The sequence below is a fragment of the Myiozetetes cayanensis genome, unplaced genomic scaffold (genome assembly GCF_022539395.1).
Source record: "Myiozetetes cayanensis isolate MyiCay16 unplaced genomic scaffold, myiCay2020 scf29, whole genome shotgun sequence".
NCBI classification, from domain to species: domain Eukaryota; kingdom Metazoa; phylum Chordata; class Aves; order Passeriformes; family Tyrannidae; genus Myiozetetes; species Myiozetetes cayanensis.
The window spans coordinates 2,447,750-2,475,216 of NW_026087510.1; the positions used below are offsets into that span (position 1 = coordinate 2,447,750).

At 50.5% G+C, this 27,467-nt stretch overlaps 1 protein-coding gene across 1 annotated transcript; it reads right to left on the minus strand.

The window, feature by feature from the left end:
* Positions 1-1,231: 1,231 nt before the first annotated feature.
* On the minus strand, positions 1,232-22,161 carry SNX19 (sorting nexin 19). The gene is made up of 11 exons (XM_050322901.1): positions 20,330-22,161; positions 19,955-20,093; positions 19,101-19,201; positions 18,842-18,961; positions 18,574-18,704; positions 17,407-17,503; positions 16,986-17,172; positions 14,827-14,956; positions 6,040-6,224; positions 5,187-5,274; positions 1,232-4,369 (listed from the first exon to the last, which is right to left on the minus strand). The coding sequence occupies exons 1-11, from the start codon at positions 21,851-21,853 to the stop codon at positions 4,246-4,248; spliced, it is 2,826 nt and encodes a 941-aa protein (XP_050178858.1). The 5' UTR covers positions 21,854-22,161; the 3' UTR covers positions 1,232-4,245.
* Positions 22,162-27,467: the final 5,306 nt, after the last annotated feature.

Below are 27,467 nucleotides of genomic sequence, written 5' to 3' on the forward strand. Positions count from 1 at the left end.
GTTCCAGACAGGAAAGAGTGCAGCACATCCAGAGGAGACAGGGGCTTGAGTGGCATTAAGGTAGGAAGAATATAATTACCTGACCTGGACTGTGGCCAGGATAACGGTATTAATTTATTTCAACAAAGCCACAAGTGCCAAACCCTGGATTTTCCATTTAAACCCAGATGATGGCAAATCACAGCAACCCTGATTCTGTTCTTCCAACTTTTGGCTGGAAGGTTCAGTCCTCCTGAGAGGTTTCCATCTCTAATGCCTACCTTGGGAGCTCACCCTCAGCTTCCCTTGGGAAGATCCATGCCATCCCAGTGGCTATGGATCTCCCAGGCAATCCCTGCACCTGGTAGGACAGGGGAACATCTTCCCAGTCCCCACAACTCCCCTGCAGGAGGTGAAGCCACACTCAAGTGTCAAATTCAGCCCCAAGTTTGGTCTGGTATTAATTATCCTCTGTTCTGATGAGATAAATGCTTAATCCTCTGGCTGCTGACACTGGAAATGGCCCAATCCACCCCGGGGTGGATATTATCCCAGGGAACCGGGCTCCAGCCACGATTCCCACATCATGTGCTGTACAAATGTTCACTGGCTTGCAGGGAATGGATTCCATGGGGTGCACAGGATCCTTCTGTGGCACAGCTAATCCACAATAACACATGACCCAAGCATTCATCGTATCAGGTTTTTCTTCCTCCTTCTGTTTTTTTTTTTTCTTTGACACAATATTTCAAATTTCACACGGAATTTCTCCTTTCCAGACATTCCCCATTTCCTTAGAGCTTACCAGCTTTCCTGCTCCAAAGGGAACTTCCTAAGCTCCACTGCCCAAGGGATGTGGGGATGGGTCTGCACAAGCCCTGCTTCTCTGGGAGCAAGGCAATAAATCTCCAGCTGGCTTCCCTGGTTTCACATTCCCTGGCAAGGGAGTTTGTGTTGCAGGGAGAAAGCAGGAATGCTGATGCTGCCAGAGGTGGGAAACTGTCCTGGTTCCTGATTCCACAGTTGAGGACTGTGGCCTTTCCCAGGTCTGAGCCTGTGTGTGCCAGGAAGGAAAACCACTGTCCCACACCATCACCTGTCCTGCTTTTTGTGACACCTGGGAGATGCCTGTCCCCACCTTCCCACTGACACCTGGCCTTTCTGGCCTCTCCCCTACTTGCTCCTCTCTTCTCCAGGGATGCCTTAGAGGCAGCTGCTGATCAAAGGCAAATTTCAAACCCAGACAAAGAAATAAGTCTGAAATAAAATATTATTATTGCACACAGGTACTTGGGAGTGCAGGTTTGCTTCCCATTCAGCAACAAAACAGGTTTTTGAGACAATTCTACACTGATTCCAAGAGCAGCACCACAAACAGCTGATACAAAGGGCTGAATACAGGAAATACAACGGGGAGTCAGTGCATGGGGGGACTTTTCCCCCTGAAGACACAATTAAATCACCAAGCTCTGTGTCAACACAGGAATATCTAGCTTAGAGTGGAGCCCTGAAGTTCTTACCACTGTGTTCTGCTGTCCACAGGAGCAGCTCCTGCTTCCAAGGAGCTTCCAGTCAACCAGGGGGAAACTGAGGCAGGGGGAAAGAAATTCTTTCCTCAATGCCACAAAACCAGACTGGGGTGAGACAGAAGAGGATCACACACATGCAGAGGGGCCCTGGAGAGCTGTCCCCCACCAGAAGCATGAACTGCTCTACATGTAACACAACACAAGGCTGCCAACTCTTTACTGAGATCAAATCTGGCTGCTCTCCCCACCCTCCCTTCAGCAAGAGGTGGCTGAAGTGTTCAGCAAATTCCTTCTACAAATTCCTGCAGAAAAAGGGAATATGACACACAGCTGAAGTTATTCTGTCAACCTTGTTTGCTTTCCCAAAGCAGTTTTTTCTAGTCTTAGTCCAATGCAAATCAACTTCCAGCCCACCTGAATGCAGAAGTTTGCCTTTGCCACCATGGTGCTCAATTTAATCCCAAAATTACAGCGAGGCAAAGAACTAGCAGGAGAAAAAAGCTGAGCTTTTTATTGGATTTTTTTTTTTTATTCCTTAACAACGAGATCCAGAGAGGGGCTATCCACTCCTGGGCAACTTCACCTCAGCTGTGAGACCAGGCCAAGGAGGGAATGGGAGATTGAAGCCCAGCCAGTGGGAGCATGAGAAAGTGCTCAGCCTGAACGAGACAAGAAAGGGGGTTCTGGAGATTAAAACAAAGATCTCACAATCCCAGCTTCTGGGTGTGTTTCCAACTCCAACACTGACTTCAAAGTGCATGTAAGTAAATCTACCTCATCTCTCTCTGCCCCAGCTCCTCCCATGTAAATAAACACAGAGGGGGATGTGGCAGCTGGTACAACCCCAAATCATGGCTACACCATCCCAGCAAAGCACCAGCTCCCAAACTGGCAGTACCCACAGATTATTTCCTGAATATTCAGTCATTTGCATAATTGCAGAGATGAGGTTTAACAGCAGGGACAACTTGGGCTTCCTGGCAAAGGAGAAGCATCAGCTCCTTCTTCCAGTGCCACATCCAGTGTGTGCAAGGACTGTGCTAGACTTTGGCCCTGGAGCCGGCAATGCATAATTTACAGTCCTTAATTTAATCCTTAACATTATCCCTAATTAATGACAGACCAGGGTCCTGGAACTCCAAACCATACAATTAATTAGGAAGCAACAGCAAACAAGCACACCAAGAGCATCTGGGAAGGCACTAAGTACACCAGAGCTCTGCTGCATCAGCCATGGCCGATGGCTCCTGCTCCCACTCCTGACAGCTGGGGCAGTAAATGGAAGCAGCAGGGAAAAGAAGGGAAACAAGAGCCTGGCAGTGAAAGACAGGGTGAAGCAGCTGCTCTCCAAGCAGGTATTTAGGGAGATATTTGAGCCCTCCTTCCCAATAATCTCTGCTTTGGGATTATCCCGAAGCATCCTGCAACTCTTATGCCTAACACACTTTACACCTCCCTCCTTTTCCCAAGCAAGTGGCCAATCTGCCATCTCCCAAGTGTTACTGCTGAGAAATGGCTCTGATAAAAGTGATGCCAAACTGCTTTGCTTCATTATATTGCACTTTGCCTAACCTTGGCATGTCCTTAGAGCTCCCTAAAACTCTATTTTTGCAGACAGCAAGCCAATCCCTTCCTGCATTTTCACACCACACACAGAAGCAGCTCACACTGCTGTGGGTCCATTATTAAGCAGCTCTTCTGGGAAGAGCAGAACAGGAATGTTGGAGTGACATTGCCCTTCCCTCCAAATGTGCCATGGAGTATCCAGCTCCAAGGAACAGCAGGCATTCTCTTCCCACCTGGTATTCCATGATTCTGTGGGATGAAATGGCCCATGGGGTACATGGGGCATACAGACAGACAGGAGCTGTGACCCTGCATGATCCTGGCTGTGTCACACATGGCTCAACTTCTCCTGTGCCTTCCAGGTGACAGCCCCAGGGACTACAAGGGGACTCAGAAAGGGAATCCTACAGTCCAGCCAAGCTGCCATTCCTCCTTAGCCTGAGGAGAGTTCTCTTTCCCACAGGATCACAGTCCACCTGCATCCTACTTATCAGGCAGATGATGGGGAACTGATGATGTCAGAGCAGTGGGAAGCAGCTGATCTCTGTCACTAAGGCAGCACAGCAGCTTTGATTCCTGCACTGCTCTCACCTCCCAGGTGTCTGGGCAGCTGGACCCTGACTTCTCCACACTCCATTCCCTCCCCATCTTCCTTCTAGTAACACCAATTGAGCACTGCAAGCACAGGGCAGGATGATTAGACAGCATGGACAGCATTTCCCCTCCCTTCCCCTTCCTGCAGGAACATTTACCAACAAGATCCCATCCCATCAAGTCTCTCTGTGCCAGTGCCAGGTGAAGTTCGATGCCACAAAAGCAAATCTTATGTGCTATCTCTGCCTTCAGGTGCTACAGTTGTTCAGAAACATGGGGCAGGACCACAGGGTTTGTGAGCAGCCTGAACATCCTTCTCCAACTGCTCAGGCATCTTCATTCCAGGCTCTCTATCAGGTCAGCAATGGAAGAGATGCACAGTAGATGTTCAGCCCCTGGCACTGGGTTTAATCCACCTCCCAGCCAGGAGAGAGAAGCCTGGAAGTACCTTCCTTCAGCACTGGCTGGAAAAATTCTTTGCAAGAAGCTCCCAGACATGTTCAGTAAACACTGAAAATCAAGTCATCCCATGCCTGTGGCTGCCTCTCCTCCCCACTGCTGGCTCAACCAGTCCTAGCTAAAGTGCTTTGTCCAGTCCACCACGAGCAGATGGTGCTGCAGCTGTAGCTTTGGGTTCCTCACTGGAGCCCTTCAGGACCAAGAACTCCAGCAGAATGTCCAAGAGGCAGAAAACCAGGTGCCTGAAACAGAGAGAAGACAAAGCTTAGGCTGGTCAGGGCACAGGAGGCAAAGCTCACACGAGGAAGGAGCGGTCTGACTGCCATCAGGTGAAAGAGGAATGATCTCAGACCCTGGAAGAAATGTTTTAGGGGCTGATTCAGCTTTTATTCCACATCTCCCAAACCAGCAGGCACTGAAGCTGCTGAGCAGCACAGAAAACACAAGCACACCTCCTGGAGGGAGGTGGCACATGCGTTCCACAGAATCACTGAGGTTGGAAAAGACACCTGGGATCATCGAGTCCAACCTTTGACTGAACACCACCCTGAGCACTGAGAGCCATGTCCAGTCACTTCCTAAACCAGGAATGGGGACATCAGCACACCCCAGCCAGCCCCTTCCCATGTTTAACAACCCATTTAGCGAAGAAATTCCTCCTGATGTGCACAGTCTGACCCTCATTTCTCTGCAGTCCATTACCAAACCCCTTGCTTTCCAAACTCACAGCGCTGGGTATAGACAAAAAAAAAAACCCTACATGGATCTGCAGCTCCTCCAAAACCAAACTAAACTAGGATTGGTCTTACTGCCCTGACATCCCCTAACTAAGCAGGCCCAGGAGCACAATTAACATGACTCAATAACCTCCAGCCAGACTGAGATCCTGGACATGCACCCTCATCACAAACAAGCCAGATGCCCTCTAATACTGCAAGTCTGGGATAATGAGCTGGAGAAGTTCTCTGCCAGGAAGCAGGAATTGCATGGCAAAGCCCTGAGCACAGCTCACAGACCCCATATCAGAGGCCATCAGGGCGAAGACTAAAATCCACATACCTGTTTATCACAGGCTGGCTCAGGGACTCCAGCACCAGGTTCCAGCTCATCTGACACTTGCTGGTCCCAAGGATTTCTTGGATCACATCTGTGAAGAGACAAAGCTTTAGGAACTGCACATTTCCACAGGTCAGCCTTCTCCTGGTAGGTGCTGAATCACAGCTTGTGATGGTGCTCTGAGCCCAAGGCATCTCAGGCCCAGCATCACCAGGACAGGGAACAGCCAGGGACAGGACACACTGCCAGGAAAGGCTTCCAGGCTGGAAGGGCACATGCTGGCAGTGCTTTTTGATTCCCAAAGGACAGTGAGGGCCCCTTACACTGCAGCAAGGAGTTAAAAGTTCAGACTGCACTCACATGGATTAGCCAGCAGGTGCTTTAATGCCAAAGGTCCCAAAGTCAAATTTCAAGAGAGGGAAATCAATCCAGTGCAACTGGGCTCAGGATTTCAGCCCAGTGACCCTTCTCTGCCATGGGACCCTTTAGCAGCAGGTGGGAGCACAGTGTGGCTCTGGTTTTCCTAAGCCCTGCCTTGGCTGAGATGGCTTGGCAGGAACTGCATCATCACTCTAAGAGTAGAACTGTGGCCAGACCCCATCTGGGAATCACCAAGACATCCCTCCTGCCTCTCTGAGCTCTGCTGCTCCCCAAATACCAACACAAACTATCCAGAAGTGGGAAACTGATTTTTGCTTGCAGGAAACCATTCAAACCTCAAGGTTCCTTGTGCCTTGGCACAAGCAAACTCTATCTCTGTGTTTAACCACATTTCCACAGATGCCAGTGCACTGGAGGGCTCTCCAGCCACTCCTCTTTCCCAAGGCAAATTGACAAATCCCTGGGACACACTTACTAGGCAAAATGCCCATCAGGCTCTGCAGGGCCTGATCTGCTGTTGCCTTCTTCTGCTCCTCTGTCCTGGGGGGTTTAGGCACTGCTGGTAAAACTCCTCCGGGCCAGATGGATTCCTGGAGCAACTGCAGGTACTGGACCCAACGCTGGGTGCAGGTCAGGTTAAACATCTGCACTTCCAGCCACCTGTGGGCACAGGGAGACAGAGAAAGGTTATGAAAAGTCAGGCTCGGGACCAAGTCAGGCCCATCACAGGCCCTGGAGGGGTAGATCAGTTTGCTGCATTCGTTAACATGCAGTTTTCAAGTCTGCAGAGCAAATATTTTCATAAGTATTTATTAGCTGAGTTTCCCATGCACCAGAAGTAGGATTTGATCCCTTTGTTATGGACAAACACATGTGTAAAGTCACAGGGGAAAAGCAAAGGCCATGAAAAGCTCCATCATCCTGCTAATCACAGGAATCCAAGTGAATCACTGATTCCTAAAGGAAGCAAAGCTCAGGGATACAACTGACCTGAAGCTCCCAAGTTATCTCCATGCACAAGCCAATATAGATATGGAAAAAGTGGTGTTTTAACTAAAAACAACCCCCAGGAAGGACTGGAAGGACATAAGCATGTTCTGGTAGCCACTGTTCCTCTCATCAGTCCCTCTGCCACCAAGACAGTCAAGGATGTCTTGCCTGGAGACCAAAACACACGTTCCAAGGATGGCAAGGCATGAATATCCTGCTGCTTTGCTCTCCTCTTGACCCTCTGCTTTCCTACTCTTCCCTCCTGCTCCATCTGCTGGTGGCAAGCAATGGAATCACAGAATCACAGAATGGTTTGGTTTTGGGACCTCGAAGACCATCTTGTTCCACCCCCTGCCATGGGCAGGGACACCTTCCACTAAACCACGTTGCTCCAAGCCCAACCTGGCCTTGAACACATCCATGTGTTCACATCCCTATGGGATGGGGCAGCCACAGCTTCTGTGAGCAACCTGTGCCAGGGCCTCCCCACCCTTATAGCAAAGAATTTCTTTGTTCTCATCCAAAAATCCAACAGAATTGCTGGTGGGCCCTCCTGCTGGGTCAGGACTGTGCCCTTTATACACTAACAACCTGCAGATCCCAAAATGCTGCCCCATGAAACAGCTTGGAGGTATTTGCAGCTGCACTGGGTTTGTCCCCACCAGCCAAGCGCTGGGAGAGTTTCTAAATCAACCATTTGGACCACCTTTCCTAGGTGTGAAATCCCTCCCAATGCAACAGCAAAAGCCAGAGCTGTCAGTCAGAACCTGCCACTGGCCTGAAATCTTTCCCCTCAGGATCAGGAGAGGCTATGGATGAATCCCTGATGCCACATGGGCTGACAGGATGGTTTTAGCCTGACTGGGTGGTGAGGGCCCAGCACTGCTGTCCTTGTCAGTGGGAGGCTTTGGAGCAAAGACTGGAACACCAGCACAGTGCTGGGGTAGGGAAAAGGCTTGGGATTTCACCAGCATTTCAAGATTCCCAGAGGACAGGAGTCGGCCAGCAGGGCCAGGAGACCCGTTCCTCTTGGCAGCCGCTGCTCGTGCTCGCAATTCCATCCCCACTCCTCCCCAGCAGCTCCCGGCCCGTCCAAGAGCACGGGCCCTGCCAAGGCAAACTTTATTTAACCTGCTCTCTGCCAGACTGTCTGCATTCTTCCCAGGCGAGGCATTCAGGCCAAGGGTGCCTTTCCTTGGGCTGATGATGTGAGTGGAGAGTCGGGAATAGCAGCACCTAAAGGTAAGCAGGGCGAAGGAAGCAGGTTGGCATCGGGGACAGAGAGGCAACAACGTGACGTTCCCTTTGTCAGCAGGAAAGGAGGTGCCAAGCTGCAAGTCTTGAGGGATGAACACCCAGGAAATGTCCATTAAAAATCTGAAAAGGAGGCCTGGTGCAGCAGGAAGGCCTGTTGTTCTCAGAGTAAGGTCCTACTGGAGCATGGGCAATGATCCCAGTGATCCCACTAATGGGAAGACACATTCCTTATGCTCAGCCTCACCAGGGACCACACATACTGATGTTGCTACAAGATAATGCCAGAGATCCAGAGCTTCCACCTGTCTTTCAGGACAAAGTGTCCCAGCCCAGTCCTGCCTGGGAAAGGCCATGTTGGAAATGCAATTAAAACTGTTTTAATCTCCAGCCATCAGCGGATTTTAACACTCTGGATCGTGTTAAACCCTCCAGCCATTCCCAACCAAATCAAAGTGTTAAACTGTGACCTTTCCAGGGGCAAGAGCTTTCATTAACGTAGTTTTTTATTAACATGTTTTCCTGCACAGCCTGCTTTCCTGGCTGAGAAAACACGTGACAAGCAACAGAAATTCAGAGCCTTGGGGACAGAGCTGCAAACAACCTGCACCAAGGAGATCAGATTGAACACTGACTTGAACCTCATTACAGCAAGAGCCACTTTCCAGCCTTTAAAAGGTTGCAGAACGCAAAGAACGAGCTTTCTTTTCCTTAGAAACATTCCTAAAACAGAAACAAAAAAATCAAGAAAACACTGGGCAGAGAGAAAGCTGAACCTGGAGACAGCACATGTTTCCAGGCAGCTCAGGGGCAAGCTGAGAACTGATAAATGCTGGAAGGTCCCACAAAATAACTCATAGGATCATGGAATATCGTGAATTGCAAGGGACCATCGACTCCAGCTCCCAGTCCTGCACAGGACACCCCAAGAATCCCACCTCAACTCCCACTGTTGTTGTTGCAGCTCAGGGAGGGTCCCACCAACGTTATTGAAAATTCCTACCTCAGTAAACTCCAGAAAATGTCAAATTGATTTTTCCACCAGGCAGACTTGCTGCACCAGGATGGGGATTACCAGCACAGGAACTCCAGAGATCTGCTGGTTCAAAGCTGACCTTTGCCAGCAGGTCACAGATGATTTTTTTGTGCTATTAAAGGCCTGAGTATTTGAGATCCATGTGCTACATTGAAAGCACACACAGGCTGTTCCCAGGTAGAAATAAATCCACCAAGAAACATAAATAGACCTATCTTTTTTTATTTTTGGGTGGCTGGTGGGTTACTATTTCCATTCTGCTATTTCATGAATAAATAGCCTTAATAAGAAAGATAGAAAAAACCCACACCTATCACTGAGCCATCTCCTTACACTTCAGCTGAGACCAGAAATAGATAAAGTGACCTCCTGGGCTCAGACATCTGAATGTTTTGATAATGCCCAATGCAAAGAGACAAATTCCAAAGGCCATGGAGTCCAGGAAGATCATCTGGAGGGGCATAACTTGCCCATGTCGTAAGGGACCTCTGTTGGAAATAGCTGCTGATGGAGGAATGAAATGGCTGCTAAAAAAGAGCCAAATTAATGCCGTGGCTTAAGATGGAACTCCAAGGTCAGCTGAAGGGATCCATTAAAACTGGAACACCCTGGGAATGAAAAACAAGGCCTGGTGGGGAAAAATCTGGGCCTTCCTTCAGCACCTTGATGCAACAAAGGCTGCTGGGAAAGAGCAGCCTATGGAAAAGGCAGACTGGGAGTCAGGGACAGGCATCTGGGCTCAGATTTACCTGGCTGGATGCACTCACTTAAGTGGACTATCCAGAGGGTTGACCTGCAGATGGAGAGAGCTCAGCAAATAAAGGTTGGATAGGTCGGATTTTCTTAGTCTGAAAAATAAAGATGGACCAGGAATGGCCAAAGACATTACAAGTGCTCTCCAAATTTACCAGAAGCTGCTCAAACTCTGCTTTTCTCATCCATCAAGGTGAGGATAAGAACTGAGATCACTTAAGCTAAGGAACAATCATGTCAAATTTGCTGATTATAATTAAAATCTGAAGCTACAGCGATTATGATTTCCCCAAAACTGGGGATTTTAAGGATTTAGACAGACAGAAACTGGAGGCCATGTTAGGAAGAAGACAAAGATGAGGGAGCTCCTCTGCATTAGCTGTATAAATACAAACAGCTCCATAAATATACATGAGCTGTGTGTAAGAGTAGCAAGTCCTGCTCAACACTGATTACCTTCCACCCCAGAACAAGGTCCCCCTTTCCCTGAGGAATTCAGCATGGCTATCCAGGAGCTCAAAAAAGGCCTGTGAGTAAGCCTATGGTAGTGAAAAGGATTGAAGACAAAAACAACATCTGGAAAACACAAGGCATTCAAACATGACTCTTCCCGAAATCAAGAAAGGCTGGTGCTTAAATCACCAGATTTCTGTGCCATTTCATGTGTTGCTCCCTCAAAACACACCTGCAGCAAAAAGAAATCATGGAAACACACGTGGGACTCCAATGTCTTCACCCAAACTGCTCTTTTTATCCACTTGGATCTCCCCACGATGCCTTGGGGCTCAGGGAAGTGGAGGGTGTGTGTGTGGGGTGGGTAAAAGTATGTGTTTAAAAAAAAAACAAACCTCTTTGATTTTTCACAAAGCATCCTAGGCTTTTGATAAGATCTTCATCAAGTATTTATCGAGCCAATTAAGCTCTCAATGATGCCCCAGGGAGAGGCCAGGCTGTCTCAGCCAGGCCTTGCTCAGAGCAATTGCTTCATTAGCCCACCTCAGAATGAAAATACATAAAGCTGCTAATAACCCTTCAAAAACCAGGGCAAATTAAAAACCAACAAGGACACATTAATTCCTCTCCATCCTTTTCTTCTTTGCTCTATCTGAAATAGGAATTTGTTGTGGTTTTTTTTTTTTAAATCTGGAAAAAAAAGTTGGCACACGCAACTGCTGAAACAGAATCCGAGTTAAAATAATGTTGCAATTGTTATCAAAGCACAGAGTGCTTGCTTCATTCTACTGGCTGTTTTTGGAAGAATGCTGCTTCTAGAAGAGGGGGAAAAAAAAATTTGTTTGGGACAGAGATTCAAAGCCAGATCCAAAATTTCCAGGTGTTTGGAGACAGCTGAATTGAGGCCTGCTTCCAAGCTGATTTGTATTTACTTTACATAGACACACGAAGACACACAGAGTCCTGAAATCGCTTTTCCTGACATGCCACAGGCCTGTCATTCCTGCTACTACTTACAGTGCTAATACACAAATCCAGAGAGGAAGATTAGGATGCCACGAGGTTGGTTCCCCCATTTACCAGGTCTGGTGCCGATTTTTAGGCTTGGTTTTTAGGGACAAGGACTTTGCTGCCACGAACCTGGGCCTGCCAGCACAGCTCCTCCACGTGCAGTCCTCCCCAACACGCCCAGATCAACTCCCCCTGGTAACAACCAGAAGAAGGAGTGGATTTAGTTGCTCCAGTTGCATTGATATCGCAGTTTTGGCTGCTTGTTTCTGCCAGCAAAACTCTGAGATGCTGCCCAAGGCTTGGAGTGGGAAGCTACTGCTCCAAAGCCAAAGGAAAGTGGGACAATAAACCTTCCTGGCTTCTCCTGGCACCTGCAGAGCATGAATCAACCCTTGGATTTAATGTCTAATTTTAAAGATAATGCAGGGAGGGAAAGAGGCAGCCTCCACAGGGAATGTCTGTTCACACACAGCCACATCCCACCCCAGGACACCACCTCTGTGGGGTGACATGTTCAGCCCAGCTTGGGGCTCACCCCCACCCCAGCACCAAGGTGAGGCCTGGGGCACCACCTTGGCTGTCAAAGGTGGTCTCTGCATGGCTCCAGGGCCAGGCAGAATTCCCTGCCATGGGCAGTGCACTCCCAGCACTCCCATCCCACAGGTGCTGCCCAAGCACACAGGTCCACTCAGGGACATCGAAGAGGGTCAGACAGTGGTGGCACTTTGAAGTCAAGAGGATGATGGCAGCTGCCAAGGGTCTTTGTGCCCGTTCTTTTGGCACAGAGATCAAGGAAGAAGAAGAGAAAATCAGATAAAAAGCACCCAGCAGGCAGCTCCCTGAAGCCACAGAGCTCACTGACTTACAGAAGCAGTTGCACAAGTGTCTGTGACACCTGGGCTGACAGTGACAGGCCACAAGAGCCCCAAAGCCAGGGTGACAGCAAAAAAACTTGCAAGAAAGCTCTCAAAAGTCACCTGCAATCAGTCTCAAAGCATCCCTGGCTCTCCATCTATAACTCACAAGGACTGGAATGTCACCTCCCCAAACCAGCCCACTTTGCTAAGGGATGAGGGGACAGGGGACAAAGCCCAGAGCAGCAGTGGAATCACCCAAAGCAAAGATCAGAGCCAAGCAGTGGTGAGCTCCTGGGTAAGGCAGGGATGATTTGCATTTATTTTAAGTCATGTCAGTGGAACATGACACTATCAAAGCTGTCTGAGTAGTTCTACATGCTGCTTTCAGAAACAGGCACTTCCGAGCCCGGCACGGCCTCTGTGCCCCAGCCCTGCTCAGGTTTCAAGGGACAGACACCCAGGGTGAGCCAAGACGCTTTACCCCACTCAGTGGTTTGCACTCTGTGGCTTTCTGTTGTGCCTTCACAGGTCTGAAAGCCAGGAAAAGCTTACAGACCTGGATCTGCACCTCAAACACTCCCAGCTCCATCCCCGGGATGCTGGCACTCTGCTGGGGCTCCTGTCTGGAAGGTGGAGCAGGGGAGCATCAGGCTGGTGGCTGTCCCCTGGCTCCACCACTGTCCCCAGCTCCTCGTGGCACTGGCAGCCCCTGACCCAGCGGGACCAGACTGAGGGCAGAGTGTGGGGTCACACCCACAGCGTGGTTTGCGTGCTCCTCATGTATTTTTAACACCTCTTTGACTCACAAGGCTCTAAAAAGCACCCAGATTCTCCAAATGCTTTTGAGCTCTTCCACCAAACACCCCCAAGAGCCCAGAATACCCCCATGAAGTCCACTTTGCAAACAGGTTCCTGTTGCAGCCTCCCAAGGGAAGAGAGATGTGCCTTTCCAGCCCGTGGGAGGGGAGCGGAGCTGGAGAGGGGCAGTGGGTTTGTTTACAGGCACAGACCCAGCACACAGAGAGAGGCTGCTGGAAGCAGTCCTTGGCCCCAGGGTCATTCCCACCCTCAGAGAGCCTCCCAGCCCCTCCACCCGCCTCTCCTTTCGGCTCCAAAAAAGGATCCCTCCCTGTTACATAATGGGGGGAGCGGATCGGGCCTCGCACACACGGCCTCCCTTTCCTCAACAATACCTTTTTCGGTCATGGAGCCTTCCTCTCCCACTGCCATCCAACTGACACTCAGGGGAGATGGATAGTGCCTGGCTCCAGCTATTCCAGCTATGGAAAGAGGGAAAGAGGAGCGTGGTGGGATGCTCCATGCAGAGAACGGTGAACGGAGCAGGTAGGGAGGTCCCATAATGGACAGTGGGGTCACAGCAATCACTTGATGTCACTGAAAGCCCCCAAGGGAGAGGGGGATTGGCTCTTGGGAGAAACTGGTTGTTGTTCTTGGTATGCTTTTTGTTGCTTTGCAGGTATTTCTATCACTCTGCACTGAACGGGCCTCATGCCAGAGCAGAATCATCTTGCAGCTGCAAGGAGGCAGCAGGAGCAGCACCTCATCACCAAATACAAACTGGCAGAGGAGCACCTGCCAGCAATCCCCTTCCTAACACTCAGAACACTTCCAGGGCACCTCCTTTCTGCCCCATGCCACCTCACCCACTGACAGGAACAGGGAAGGACCATCTCTAGAGGGGATGATGCCCACATCCACATTTTTCCCTGCAGCAGAGCAGCTACAAACACACTCCCCTCACTCTGCTCCACCAGCACAACTCATGGAGCTCCTGCACCTTTCATAGCCAGGCGTGTGCTGTGTGTATCCCAGCTTTCTAGTGGAAAATACCAATGCCACATGTGGGTGCTGCAGGTTCCCTGGGTGACCAGGACACAGCTTAACAGGACAGGATGATGTGCCTGTTCAGGCTCTCATACCTCCCTGCTTACACACAGGGATTGGGTTCCAGCTCATTTCCCAAGAGACCGGATCCCATTTTGGAGAAATGGCAGCAACGCCCACCTCCTGCTGCCCAAGGGAACAGACCCAGGAGTGAAGGCAGCAGTGCCTGACCTCAGACAGAGCACTTTGGCAACCTCTCCTTAGTGCAGTTTAAGTTACCAGCTCAGTTATAATGTGCTGCCTTGCACATTCTCTCATGCCAACTTTGGATGCCTGCAGGAGCGGGAAAAGCTCTGCTCCAAGACTGTCCCAAGCCCAAGTCCTTCAGGGCTCTAAAGAACCACATCCTCAGCTAGTGACAGCCACCAACCTACACCAGAAAACAGGAATGCTCTGTTTGTGTGTCTTGGCCTTGAGCCTTACCACCCAGAGGCACTGGCCCTGGGACAGCTTGGCAAGTCCATCCCAGCTGGAAAGGAAGCCTGTTCCCACTCCATGTGCATGTCCCTGCCCCAGGCACAGGCACTGCTGGCCCAGGGCAGAGCAGGGAGTGCAGCAGTGAGAGCAGAGGTCCTCGCAGGCCACACTCTGAGCTGGTTTTGACAAGCTGCTGTTCCCTCAGCCTGTTTATTCTCCTTTTGTAGGCAGAACAAGCTGAGCAGTGAGAGCAGGAGGTCAGCTCTCCCTGGAGAGCCAAGGAGCTGGGCACTGCTGCCCTTTCATGAGGCAAGACTCCCATTCCTAGGGCTGGATCCATCCTTTCCCTGTTATTAAGGGACAGGAGGCTGCTTGCTACAGTTGCTTCCTTGCTCACAGGGAAAACAGCTCCCAGTGACAAACCTCCAAGAGGTTTCTTTTACATACACACAGCACCTTCTTTACAGAACCTTGTTTGATGCTCAGAAAACATTTACCCACACTCAGGCACGAGCTCCACTTAAGACTGTGACTCCAAAGGGAATTTACCCTCCCAGAGCTGCCAGGTTGCTCACTCAGGCCTTACCTTTGAACAAGGGTCCCAAAGAGCAGGTTGAAGACCTTGTGAATGTTCTCTGTGCACAACCAGCTCCAGTGATCCACCAGCACCAGGCGAAGCACATCCAGGGCCAGATCAGCTAAAGCTGTCTCAGAGTCTGCCAGGAGGAAGAGGAGGCTCAGATGAAGAAACCAACCCAGTGCCTGAGCAAACCTGGTGAAAAGCACCATCCCAAACTCACTCTTTTCTCCCAGTCTGGCACCTTTGTGCCACGCACAGATGACCTGCTGCAGCCCAGCCAGTCCAGGGAGCCCGCCCTTACCACTCTTTCACTTCCATTTCCATACAAGCAGCCCCAATCCCCCCAAAAAAGGACCACACCAAACCAGAACATGGCTGCTCCGAGGGCTCAGTTCCTTCTCAGTTAAAGAGAGGATGGTAATGTGCCCAAAACAGGTGAGAATGAAAGTAGTCACTGTAGCTAGAGAAAGGTACACTGCTGAGGACTATTTTCCTGGTCTTCCCCATCACTTTCCCCTCTTCCAAGAGTTTCCCAGGCACAAGGCTCCAGACAGTGGCTGCAGGCTGCCATCGTGTGGCAGATCCCAATCCTGGCAGGAAGGTGGATAAACCACATCTGGATAGACCAGATGGATCAGTTAAAACACAAACCCATACACCTCCTCACATATCCCTGCTGGCACGAGCCTGGGACAGCAAAACCTCTCTCTGATCTTCGGGAGGACACCAAAACCTTCAGTGTAAACACTTTCTACTTGCCAGAAAATTACTTTTGGCCCCAAAGCAGTCGAGGTGTTGTCCTGAACAGGCTCATTAATGTGCCACAAACCTGCCTGGGGCAGCCACTCCTAGGCCAGGTGAGATCAGGTGCAACAGCTTTCCCTAATTTGGATTCCCTGATGCCTCATCTTCCAAGCACTCTGCCTATAGAGAATTTACACTCACAATCTACTGCTGAAAATGAAGGGAAGAGGGATTCTGGACCTTCTCCTTCCCTCTCCTTCCTCTCCCTACTGCACATGTGCAGGACTAATTAACTCCAGGCCACTTCACTTGGAAAAGACAGGGTACTTGGCCCTCTTGCTCTGGGCCATGTCTAAGCTATTCCTCACTTGCTCTGCCCCCTGAGATTTGACTTCCCAGTGTAGAGTCAGAAGCAGGCTGTCCAGCTTCCCCCTAACCTCAGACAGGGACCATCCTCAGCAATTTCTGTTTATTCCCAGAGCATTCAAGTCCTCTTCCTCAGAGAGATGCTGGCCAGCCTCTTCCCAGAAGTCACTCCATGAGCAGACAGGGACACAGGCTGCCTTTTATCCAGCTGCTCCAGACGTTTGCTCCCCTCGCCCTGCCAGCCCAGCCTGAAACATCCCAGACCTGCAGGCATTTGCCATCACTGACATTTCATCTCCCTCAGAATTCAGGGAACTTGGTGCACAACCCTGGCCTCCAATTCCAGTCCTGCCTCCCCAAAACCACGTGTTCCAAGATTACAGGCAAAGCTGGTAGCACAAGCTGAGTTTCAGGAACACCAGACCCATCCTGTCACAAGCACGTCAGAGCTTGCCCAACTTGAAACACTGGAGAGAAATTCTGGGGAAGTTCCAGCTGATACAGCTCAGCTATTCCAAGAAAAAGATTAGAGAACATATTTTTTGCTTGTGTTAAGGATAATCTTGTAACTGTTTTGGGAAGCTGTGGCACCTCTGTGCTTCAGAGAGATTCAGAATCAGAAAGGGACCATCATTACTTGAACTGGGATTACATTTTTGCTGCTCCCATCAAATCTATCCAAACTTGAGCTCAAAAGGTCCTTTTATAGTGCATGGACATATCAAGGCTAATTTGAGACTATCAAGAAACTGTAATTTGGCCATTTTTCAGTTTCCAGGAGCTTGATTTTATAACATTGCCAGTTCAAGCACTGTGTCCTTAAAAAAACTTATTTGTGCAGTGACTGTGCTGACTCCACAAAGGTGAATATTCAAGAGGATCCAAGACCCAATTTGCTTTCAACAAAGCCCAGAGCAATCACCAAACAGGACTGAAAGAACTCAGTTTGCTTTCCCTTCAACCAAGGGCAAGGAGAACAGGTCCTGAAAACCCTGTAAATTGATTGTGGTCCTAAGGGAGAGAAATTAAAGCAGTACCAGAGGGGCTGAGCTCACCGGAGTTCATGTCCAGATGTGTCCCCTGCTCTGGTGTGTTCAGCCCATCTGCATCCTCCTGCACAGAGCTTCCCTTAGCTTCTCTGCCTCCCTCACCTTCAGGAGCTTTGCTAGGGATTGCTTCCAGCAGCTTCTCCTGCTTCTGGATGAAGGATTCCATAGCAGCCAGCGACAGGGTGCCAGAGACCTACAAAACCCACAGTGAATTAGCACCACACAGGCCTGGATGCCACCGGTCACACAACCAGCCACCTCCTTGTCTGCACTCAGGGGTAGCCAACAACACAACCAGTCTTGCTTACTGTCCACCTGGCACGTGGGAACGAGGCTGCAGCAGCCACAACCCTCGTGCACGTGGATTATTCCCAAACAGGGCAGTGAGTGGGATCATGAAAGGGTTCCAGGAGAGATGGGAACTTACAGCGCTGCCCTCCCTGATGGAGTACACTATCCTGTCATGAGCTTCACTCACACTCAGCACTGGAGTGATTTTACTGGATGAGAACCTCAGCCTGGACCTGAAAAGGAGAGACATGGCACAGTCAGTTTTCTCTGCAAGCTGTGAGTGATGAGTTCTCCAGCTTCCACCAAGACACTTTGCCCAGTGTCACATCCAAGCTACAAAGTCTGATTAGACCTAAAGTGGTTCAAAACCAGCACCTGCACCCAGGATAACTAAGAGGTAGCAGTAAAACCAGGCAAGAAAAGCATTAAAGCCAAGGCTTTCCAACATTCCACACACAGAAGGGTGTGTTACACCTTGCTGACACCTTGCCTGTGAACATTCCAGCATACACGTGGAAGTGTTCAGAAAAGCCTCTGAGATGGAACACACTGAGCAGGATTGTGAAATCCAATCATAAAGACACACAGAAAGGAGAGTATGAAAGGATGCTCAGGGTTACGGGACAAATCGTAAAATAACCTGTTTATCGTTAAGGAATGTCCTTTTCAGCCAAGATGCTTTCAAACTTGTACTTTTTTTGGTTTGTCTTTTTGTTCAAAGCTGGCTTTTTCCAGCAAAACATACCTTTTGGGAACAAAAAGCAGTGTTTGTGCAGAAACCTTCCCTTTTTCAGTGAGGGAAGAGTCACTAATGAGCACAGTGAGGTTTGGCACTGCCAGCAGCACCAATGAACACTTGGTGAGCAACATACATGCAATGACCTTAAACATTACTCCTAAATAAACATTCAAATGCATTTTGTGCAAGGCCACTGTGTGGAACACATAGGAGAGGCAGGGGAGGGAACCTTCAGGTAAGTAATTTATAGGTGCATTTTCCAGTGACTCAGGACATATATGGGTCATGCACATGTTTAAGGTTAAAAAGGAATTCCCCAGGAGCATCAGCGTCTCTGCTGGCAAACAGCAGCACCTGACAGCTCCCTCGGGAAGAAATCCACCTTCTGTGGGAACCTGAGCATTCCTGGGAAACCCTTTGGACAACCAGGAACTCACAGCAAGGGAAGAAGAAAGCAACTTAGTTAAAATACAACACATAAAGCACCAGGTCAGTTCTTCCCCACAGTGGGCTCAGTTTATGCATTAATTCCTTATTCTGCAGAGCTGGAGAAGCCCTTCTTACTTAGTTGCCTTCTTGCCATCTGTCTGGGACTTTCCATCCACTTCAGACTCGCTCAGATCCTCCGTGGGGCTCTGGGGCTCTGACCTGGGGAATGCCGTCTTCAGGGTGTCCACAATAGCACTGACAACGATCTGCAGGGCCAGCAGTGCCATTAGTTACTGATTAGACCCTTAGTCCTTAAAGACATCAAGAGTTTTCAAACTTGCACTGTATTTTCTATCAAACCCCAGGTTTTTTGAGATGGGGTCTGACCCTCCTGCTTTCCTACCTTGTCTATCCTGGAGACAACAAAGGGCTTCTTGACAAACGCGATCCTGGCGTCGGTGTTGAGGGCAAGAAACTCCTGCACCTCCTCACTGTTGGCAATTTCAGGGACTGCACACAATTGCTGCAAGGAGAGATGGAAATTCAGGGCTTTTTGGAGTCAACTTCCCAGCTTGATCATGTAATGGGGAAGAGATCTGATGTCAGTCACAGAGCTGTCCTGAGCTCTGTTTTCAGCTCACAGGGGCACACGAATATCTCACCTTTAAGAAGGATTCCAGCAGACTTTTCCTGGCTTCCACTTTATCGCTGTCCATGTTTCCAAAAGGGAGATCAGGGAACAGTTTCTTTGGGCCTTTGATGTCTGCAAAGGAAGCAAAGCCATGAGCAAGCTCGAGAAAACTGGGGGGAAAAAAAATTAATCTTAATTTAAAAGATTTTAAAATCCAAGATTAAAAATTAAGATTTTAAAATCTAAATACAGATTTTAGTCTGTATTAAAACCTTAATGGTCTCGTAGTTAAGACTATCACCACACACTGCCCAGGGCAAGACACCCCTCAAATCAGGTTTGCTGAATCAGACCTTCAATCCATATGGAATCTGTGCTCTGCTGGATTTCACATCTTCCATGCCTTTAAAGTTAAAAGCAGCAAGAACACCAGTCTAGCACAAGGACTCTAAATCACTCCAAGAGCCCAAATACTCTCAACAAAGCAGTTTTCCAGTCAACCTGTCAGAACCAAGGAATTATGTTGGAACGTGCTAAACTCAATGGAGCTTTATATAGAAGCAGTGTTAGAAGAAACATTGTTTTGTTCCTAAAAAAAGCTCATGTCTATTCACATATTACACTATTTCCTTCTATGCAAACAAGATTCTTTCCGACCCCAGTGTTTCCATTCACTGCTAAGGTGCAAAGCTACCAAACTAGGTGCTGTAATCAGAAAAAGAAGAATATTTTGAAACACTGGAATTTGCTGCCAAAAGAGATAAACCCTCCAGCCAGCTCTGCACAAACCAACAGAGATGTGGGCACAGGCAGGGCAGAAAACCCTCAGGAATGAGGAGGATGAGAGGGAGAGGATTTACTCCAAGAGCTAATGCAGGCACTGACTTTTGAGGAACTTGCGGAGCTCCGGTTTCTCCTCCAGCCGGGTCTGCAGGTTGAGGAACTCCCGATAGCGGCGGTTGACGGTGTGATAAGCCACCTGCTGAAGGCTCCCTGCACCCTCACCCTCCAGCACTGTCTCATACTGAGGAAGAAAGCAACAAGAATAATCCTTACACATCCCCAAAACAAGCCCAGTGTGACCCTTGGCTAAAAGTGGGAACTCCCAGCCCGCACCCTGTGCCTGACATTCCCTCGCTGCCAACCAAAATTTGTTGTGGAGACACTCACGGAGCAAATCTTCACCTCCAAACACCAACCAGTGCCTCCAGTCAGGGCAGGGATCTTGGGAGAAGGGGTGAGTGCCAGGGGAGCCCTTACCTTGACGGTGTAGAGGGTGTAGGGGTGGAAGCCAGTGCCACTGTGCTCCCGGGCAGTGATGGTCCCAGTTATCCGCAGGTTCTGGATCACGACAGGCCCGTCGGGGCTGCTCAGGGGCTCAAAGCTGAAGGTGCTCATGGAAGCTGTTGGGGAGGATGTGAGCAGGGGCAGGGACTGCCCAGGCTCTGGGGGGATTTGTGGTGGGCCCTCTGCTGCCCCAAGATCTCTCCCCAGGCTGGAGGGTCTCTGCGAGGAGAACTTCCTGGGGACTGCAGGGCTTTCCTCCTCCTTCTCCACCACTGGCTCGATCTGGATGTCAGGGCAGGAGCTCAAGGCAGGGGTGGAAAGCAGCCCAACATCTGAGCTGGGGGCAGGGCCCTCCTCCAGGTCCCCCGTTCCATCTTCCAAAGGGGCCGGGCCCTCTGGCACAGAGGGGTCCTGCAGGGGCTCATCAAGGAGCTCCCCAGTGGGGGACGCTGCCAGCAGGTCCGTGTCCTGGCCCGCACCGGGCGTGGAGGATTCCAGCTCCAAACCCTCGCACGGGAAGAGGGATCCCAGGGCTCGGGGGCGCAGGAAAGGCTCCTCTGTGTGGCACGACCTGCTTGTCTCCTCTCCCTCCTCGCCAGCAGCCCCTGCCTCTCTACTGAGCCCCTCCACAGCCCTCGGGGAGGGGGACAGCCCAGCAGGAGCCGCATCCACCTGTGCTGGGAAGGGCAAGGAATCCGGCACAGAGGGTGCCGGGTGGGGCTTCCCACCGCGGGGCTTCTTGGAGAGCATCCCGATGAGCAGCAGGTTGATCCAGTCGGGATCGGACATCTTCCTGACGGCCGGCAGCAGCACGTTGCAGGCCACCAGCTCCACCACCACGAAGCGCCCCGTCCGCGTTTCCAGGTGCGGCCACGGCACCAGGGCCCGCAGCAGCGACTCCACGGCGGCGCGGGCGCACCCCACCTCGGCCGCGGGGCTGAGCAGGGCAGGGTGCGGCCCCGCCAGCCGGCTGTACTCCCGCCACAGCGCCCCGCCGCCCTTGGGATCGTCCCGCAGGGCGTCCCGCGCCCGCAGGAAGCTCTGGAGGTGCCGCCCGCACAGCAGGAGCAGGCGGCGGGCCAGGGCTCGCCGGTCCACCCGCGCCATGCGCCGCCGCAGTTCCGCGGCCAGGCCCACCATGGCCCGCTCCACCTCGGCCTCGAAGGCCGGCTCCCTGCTCACCGTGCGGTACCACGAGGCCACGAAGTCCCGCACCACCTTGCGGATGGTGCTGGCGATCTCCCGCTCCAGCCGCGCCTCGTCGGCGGGGCAGCCCGGGGGGCACCGCAGGGAGCTCACGAAGCGCTCCAGGCGCAGGCGGCGGCCGCGGGGAAGCAGGGCCGGGGGACCCAGCCAGCCCCCCAGCACCGCCAGCACCCCGCACAGCAGCCCCAGCGCCCGCAGGTCCAGCAGCAGCTGCAGCGCCAGCAGCCAGCCCAGCGCCACCGCCACGGCCAGCAGCGGCCGGCGGGACCCCGAGGGGCCCTGGCCCGGCATGGCGGGGCGGGCGGAGGGCGCTGCCAAGCGCCCAACACCGGGGCTGGGCAACACCGGAGCTCGGCACAGCTCGACCCCGCACCGGGGCTCGCCCGAGCTCCTTGAGGGGGTGCTGGGGCTCAGCTGAGCGGGACCCTCCGCAGACACCGGAGCTCGCCAGGAACCCCCAGCCCGGGCTCTGCGCTGCGGCTCATGGAGCACAACACGCCGGGCCCCCTGACCGCGTACCGGAGCTTGTCAACCACCCGGCACCCTCACTGGGGCTTCTCAAGGACTCCCTTCAGCGGGCCCCGGGGTTCCTCAGCCCCCTCCACCGCCCAGACCCCTTCCCCCAGCACCGACAGCAACACAAACCCCCCGGCCCCGGCACTGCCGGAGCCGCTCCGAGCGCCCCGGGCCCGACTCACCGCCCCGAGCCCTGCCGGCACTGCCGCCCCCCCGGCTGCCGGCCCCGCGCCCCCTGGCGGCGCGGAGGACTCAGGGGAGCGCTCGCCGCCGACTCGTTCCGATTTAAAACCGCAAAATTAAAAAAAAAAAATAATTAATTTTTTTTTTTTTTTAAAGGGCTTATCAGCAGCGCGAAATAAGTTTTTACCCGCCTCCACACGTTTTGGTTTTTAGATGCGTTAGGAAAAGTGGGTAAGCGCGACCGGTGCGTCTTTTATTTATCTTTATTGTTATTGTTCATATGTATTATATAAAATTTAAAAATTAAATTTATTTAATTCGTTGAAATGTATTATTCACCGTGAATAAAGGAATAACCGAAAACTATTATCAAGCTAATAAAAACCCTATTATTCAGCTAAAACTTACTAAAACTAAATAAAGGAAAATAATGCCTTTTTCTGCTATTGCTGGAAGAGTTTTGGGAAGGTGTTGCTGCAAATTTTGTTTGTTCTTAATGATGATATTTGTGTTTGGTGCAGAGAAACTCCTTGGCTACAACTTAAAGAAACCTGGCAGGGATTTTCTGCTTCTTCTCTGTGCATGGTTGTGGCTCTTGAGTTTGTGTTTAGAGCCAAAAATAAACTACAGATGGGAGGGATAAGTTGCTCCGGCCCATGGGAGAGGGGATTAAATGGGATATGGGAGCTACAGGTGCCTGGGGTTTAGCACTTCCCTGCTCAGCTGCATGTGCCATCCTGTTCTCTCACTCTTGCAGAACACAGCACCTACTTACAAAACCAAAAACAGTGGCTGCTCCCATGGAAAAGGTTCTGGGAGAAAAAGCCAGCGCTGGGATTCACTTCTCTTTTGCAGCCTAGAAACTGCCCGGCCAACGAGGAGATGATGGGCTTTATTTCCCACGTCTATGCCAAGATCACATTCTTTCAGTCTCGAAGAGCCAGGATCCAAACCGGAGCCCTCACAGTAACTGCTCCACACGGATGATGCCAGCAAAAAAACCTGTTGGTGTGGGGTTTTTTAACCTGCTCATCAAATCTCCACACGATGGCGGTGCGGACCTGCCAAAAAAAGTCAGTGTTCCGGAACGAAACCAGCTAAACCAGCCGAAAAGCGGAAGTGGGAAACGTCACTTCACTGGGGATTGGAAGGTTTGCCCGACCTTCCCCTTTCGTGTGCAAACCCGTATTTGCACCACACCCGAGAGGCAACGCGAACTCCTTCCCAGTTATACGTGCTGATACATTCTGCTCTGGCAGAATCCAGCTATGGAACTGAAAACAGCCGGCAAAAGCAGCGCTGACAGAAGTGCCAGGTGAGGAAACAGCACCTTCCGCTGTCCCCACTGAAGTCACCACAATCCCCAGGATCTCCACTTTGCTTCTCAGCTCTCTGCACCATCATAACAGAGCCATCTCTGCACCACCCAAAACTGAACCCCACCACTGACTGCTCAGGCACTGAAGTGAGCAGCACGAGAAGATCAACAGCTTGCCTTTTGCATTCTCGCTCTAGCAGATCAACAGCTCTAGCCAATAACATTCTGTACCAGGAAAAGCACTTAAATTCACCAGGACGCTCTCTGAACGGCCCCAGTGTGTGAATCCAAAAGGCATTTCCGTGCCAAAGAGAGGAACTGTGACCCCATCTCCAAAGAACTGCCATCCCCGCCTCCAAAATAGAAAACATCCAGGGACTATTCCCACTCAGAGGTTGCAGAACACTGGTACCTGTCATTACCTCCCCGAGACAGTATATCACCTGCACACCCACACTGGGGAGAGCTGCTTACCTTGCCAAAAATTCAGAAGACCACCTGACAAACTGGAATGCGTTGGGAGGTTGCTCCCGCACCAAAGCTGCCAGACAGAAAAACTGTTGCTTTCCCTTCCATTCCCTGGGCACCCAATTCTTTGCAGCACAAGCCCCAGGACTATGTCCTTTTGTTCTTCACCCTGTTCAGAAGGTGAACCCCAAGATTTGGTTACCAACTCCATAATTGCAATCGTGGGGGGATTGCTCCCACAAAAACTGTGCCAGGACAGAAAGCTGCTCCTGGCTGCTGTGGCCAATCATCTGCACCTGAAGCACTGGGCCTGCCTGCCTTCCTTCCCATAGAAAAGCACTGGGAAGCACTTCCAGGAGCCCAGAATCAAAATTCAGATAGCACCTCCAGTCTTGCCTATGTCCAGGAATTGCTCCTACACACAGGTGGCCTGATTAAGAGGCCCTGAGCCAAAGCTGACCTCTGGATGAACCTTCCAACCTAACGTTATATTTATCTGTGTATCTGCTCATTAGCAAAAAAATAGGTGTGTTTGTTAGTAAAACAGGTAGTATGATAAGACTACACCTGTGTATCTGCTCATTAACAAAATATGTGGGCTTATTAGTAAGATAGATTAGTATCTGCTCATTAGTGAGTACTGCTTAGAAGGGAATAGCAGGTGTATGTAAGGAGTGATAAGGAAAAGGCAAAGGTGAAGGCCAAGGTGATAGAACAGTTTTTACAACCCCATTTGTAAGAAGGAAGGACATTGGAAGAGAGAATGTCTGCTGAGACAAGCGGGCCCTTGTGAGGCAGAAGGGCCACCAGCTGATGGAAATGGATTGTTAGGGGTGTCAGGGACTCCCATTACACCCAGGACCCACCACACTGGAGCCCTTCTTAGTGTACAGGGGCCTCTTGGTCTACTTTAAATTTTATGCCAAAGGGAGGGGGGACAGTTGTCAAAAGGATCGTTAACAATTCAAGGAGAACACTCTTCCAACCACTGTTAATAGGAGATGTGGGAGATACATATGAGATGCATGAATTTTTATTTGTTCCTAATTGTGATTGTAATCTACGAGGGAGAGATTTGATGGCTAAGCTAGGGATGCAAATGAACATTATTAAGAATGACAAAGAGGCTGATACTGTTGTAGCCCTGTGTATGCTCTCTGATAAAGACCCTGCTGAAATAGACCCAGAAGTGTGGGCAGTCCCAGGAAAATATGGAAAATCAGACCTAGAACCTCTTGAAATATCTTTAAAGCAACTAGGTCAAGCAGTTTCTAAACCTATCTCATGGGATGGAAGAAAAGCCTATCATTAAATCTAGAAGCAGGCCTTTAGAGCAGACTGACTCCTTATATTTGATTTTTTGTTGTTGTTGTTGGGGTTTTTGGTTTTTTTTTCCTTGTTTTGTGCCTATTTGGGAAGCAGGGTTATTAATAAGGAGACAGTCTGTACAGTGTCTGGAACAAAAAGACCATGGTGGGACCCTCATTGCTATAAAAATGTTGTAATTTGGAAGGTTCTTTGCCTCCTAAGTGAACCTTTAGTGAACAAGAGTGTTGTTGCTTTTTTGTGATGCTCTGCCAGTTCTGAGCTGGGCTTTGTGCTCGCTGTCCTGTGATGTCGATTTTGAAGGGGCTCTTGGGCACTGGGAGCTGTTCCTCCCATAAATATCCTGAAGCTGGGAGTCTTTTTTGCATGGGTTGATAGCTCTGATCTGCCTGGGTGATTTAATAGTGCACCTCTGTGTCTGCCAGCGAGAACAGGGGAGTTGTTCTGAGGTGGGGACTGGGCTGACAAGTAACAGGGCATGAGGAAACGGCCTCAGGTTGTGCCAGGGGAGGTTTAGGTTGGATTTCAGGGGAAATTTCTTTTATGGAAATGGTTGTTCAGCCCTGGCACAGCTGCCCAGGGCAGTGGTGGGGTCACCATCCCTGGAGGGATTGAAAAGCTGTGCAGATGTGGCACTTGGGTACATGGGTTAGTGGTGCCTTTGGCAACGCTGGGGGAACAGCTGGCTCGATCTCAGAGGGCTTTCCCAACCTAAGTGATTCCATGAGTTTCTTGTAGAAATCCATCAGGGCAAGACGTGAATAATCTTTGCAGCCAGTCCTGACCCTGGGAGGATCTTGGGGAATAATCAAATCATCTCAGTTTGGGATCAATCCTGTGCTGGAGAGCTGGGAAAGGGCAGGATGGGTGATTGCTGTGCTTTCCAGGTTTGAGTTCCCCTTAGAGGATTCCTGGTGTCCCAGGATTTGAACATGGATAATCACTTGTCAGCTGCACTGTGCCTTGGTGACCTTGCAGGCATGAGCCACACAGGGATCCCACTTTATCATTTACATCCCTTAAAACCCTCCACACAGCCTCCTGTGCCCTTCTGGGAAGCAACATCCCTGCTGAATCCCACACTTGTGTTGATTAACCTACTCCAGGCTCATAAATCCAAGCAAGTGGATTTGGGGAGAGAACTTCCCTGCCTCCAGTAAAACTTGCCTCTAAATTATTTAACAAGCTGCTTAAGCAACTCAGCCATTTTGCATGGAATTTGTCAAGGCTCCATCAGCTCTACCCCAGCACAATGTGACAGCCATACTTTTATTATGAGCAAGCGCATTAATCTCGGAATGGTGCTATTTGTTTTCCTCCCTTGCTTTTATGGTGTTTAAAAGCATGTATCTTCTCCTGAAAATCAATAACTGAAGCTATGAATAATAAAAAACACTGCAGTGAATGGCTCGGAGAGATCCTGGGGATGGAAGTTGCAGCAGTAATGACTCTGTTTGCCATCCATTAAATATGGGAACTTGGAAGAATTATGCAGATTATAATAGCTGTATCAACATAAGTATGTTTTGCTGATAGACTTTCCTGATTGGATCCACGGGATATAAGGCTGCTAATCCCTTGTGCAGAGGACCTGATTATATTAGAGTGCTCTGCAGATTTGCTGATAGGAAGTTAAGAAACAATTAAAAAAAAAACCTTGGCTGGTTTGGGGGGGTGGTTTTCTCAAAGCCCCTGTGCTTTGGTTTCTGCTTGAAGCAAATGTGGCTTTTCCCCTGCCTTTGGTGGAAGCCCAGAGCCCAACTGCAAGCCCTGATGTAAGTGGTGGATGGTTTATGTACAAGAAGTGCGATTTGCCCCGTGCTGAGCTTTAAATGTCACAGTGCTCTGCACTGGGGCTGCTCAGCAATTTGGGGCTGGGAGGGGACCTCAATCAGTGCATGTGTGGTCGTAGCCTTGGAAATGCTCATCCAAGTGACCACCTCCTAATTGCACGTGGCTGTTGGATGCTGTGAGGGACCCCTCCTTGCCTCCAGCTTTCCAGTGATCCAGCTGAAGCTCATAATGTGGAGCTGCAAGGAGGGGGGAAAGAACAAAAACAACCCACCCTGTAATTAAAATCATCAGTTTGCTGCG

Excerpts from the sequence above, each read along its gene's own strand:
- SNX19 (XM_050322901.1), bottom strand. The coding sequence starts at position 21,853 with ATGCCGGGCCAGGGCCCCTCGGGGTCCCGCCGGCCGCTGCTGGCCGTG. Across the intron at positions 18,962-19,100 it reads TGCTGGAATCCTTCTTAAAG|CAATTGTGTGCAGTCCCTGA; the intron begins GTGAGATATTCG and ends CTCTCCTTGCAG. Across the intron at positions 18,705-18,841 it reads TTGTCTCCAGGATAGACAAG|ATCGTTGTCAGTGCTATTGT; the intron begins GTAGGAAAGCAG and ends CTGGCCCTGCAG.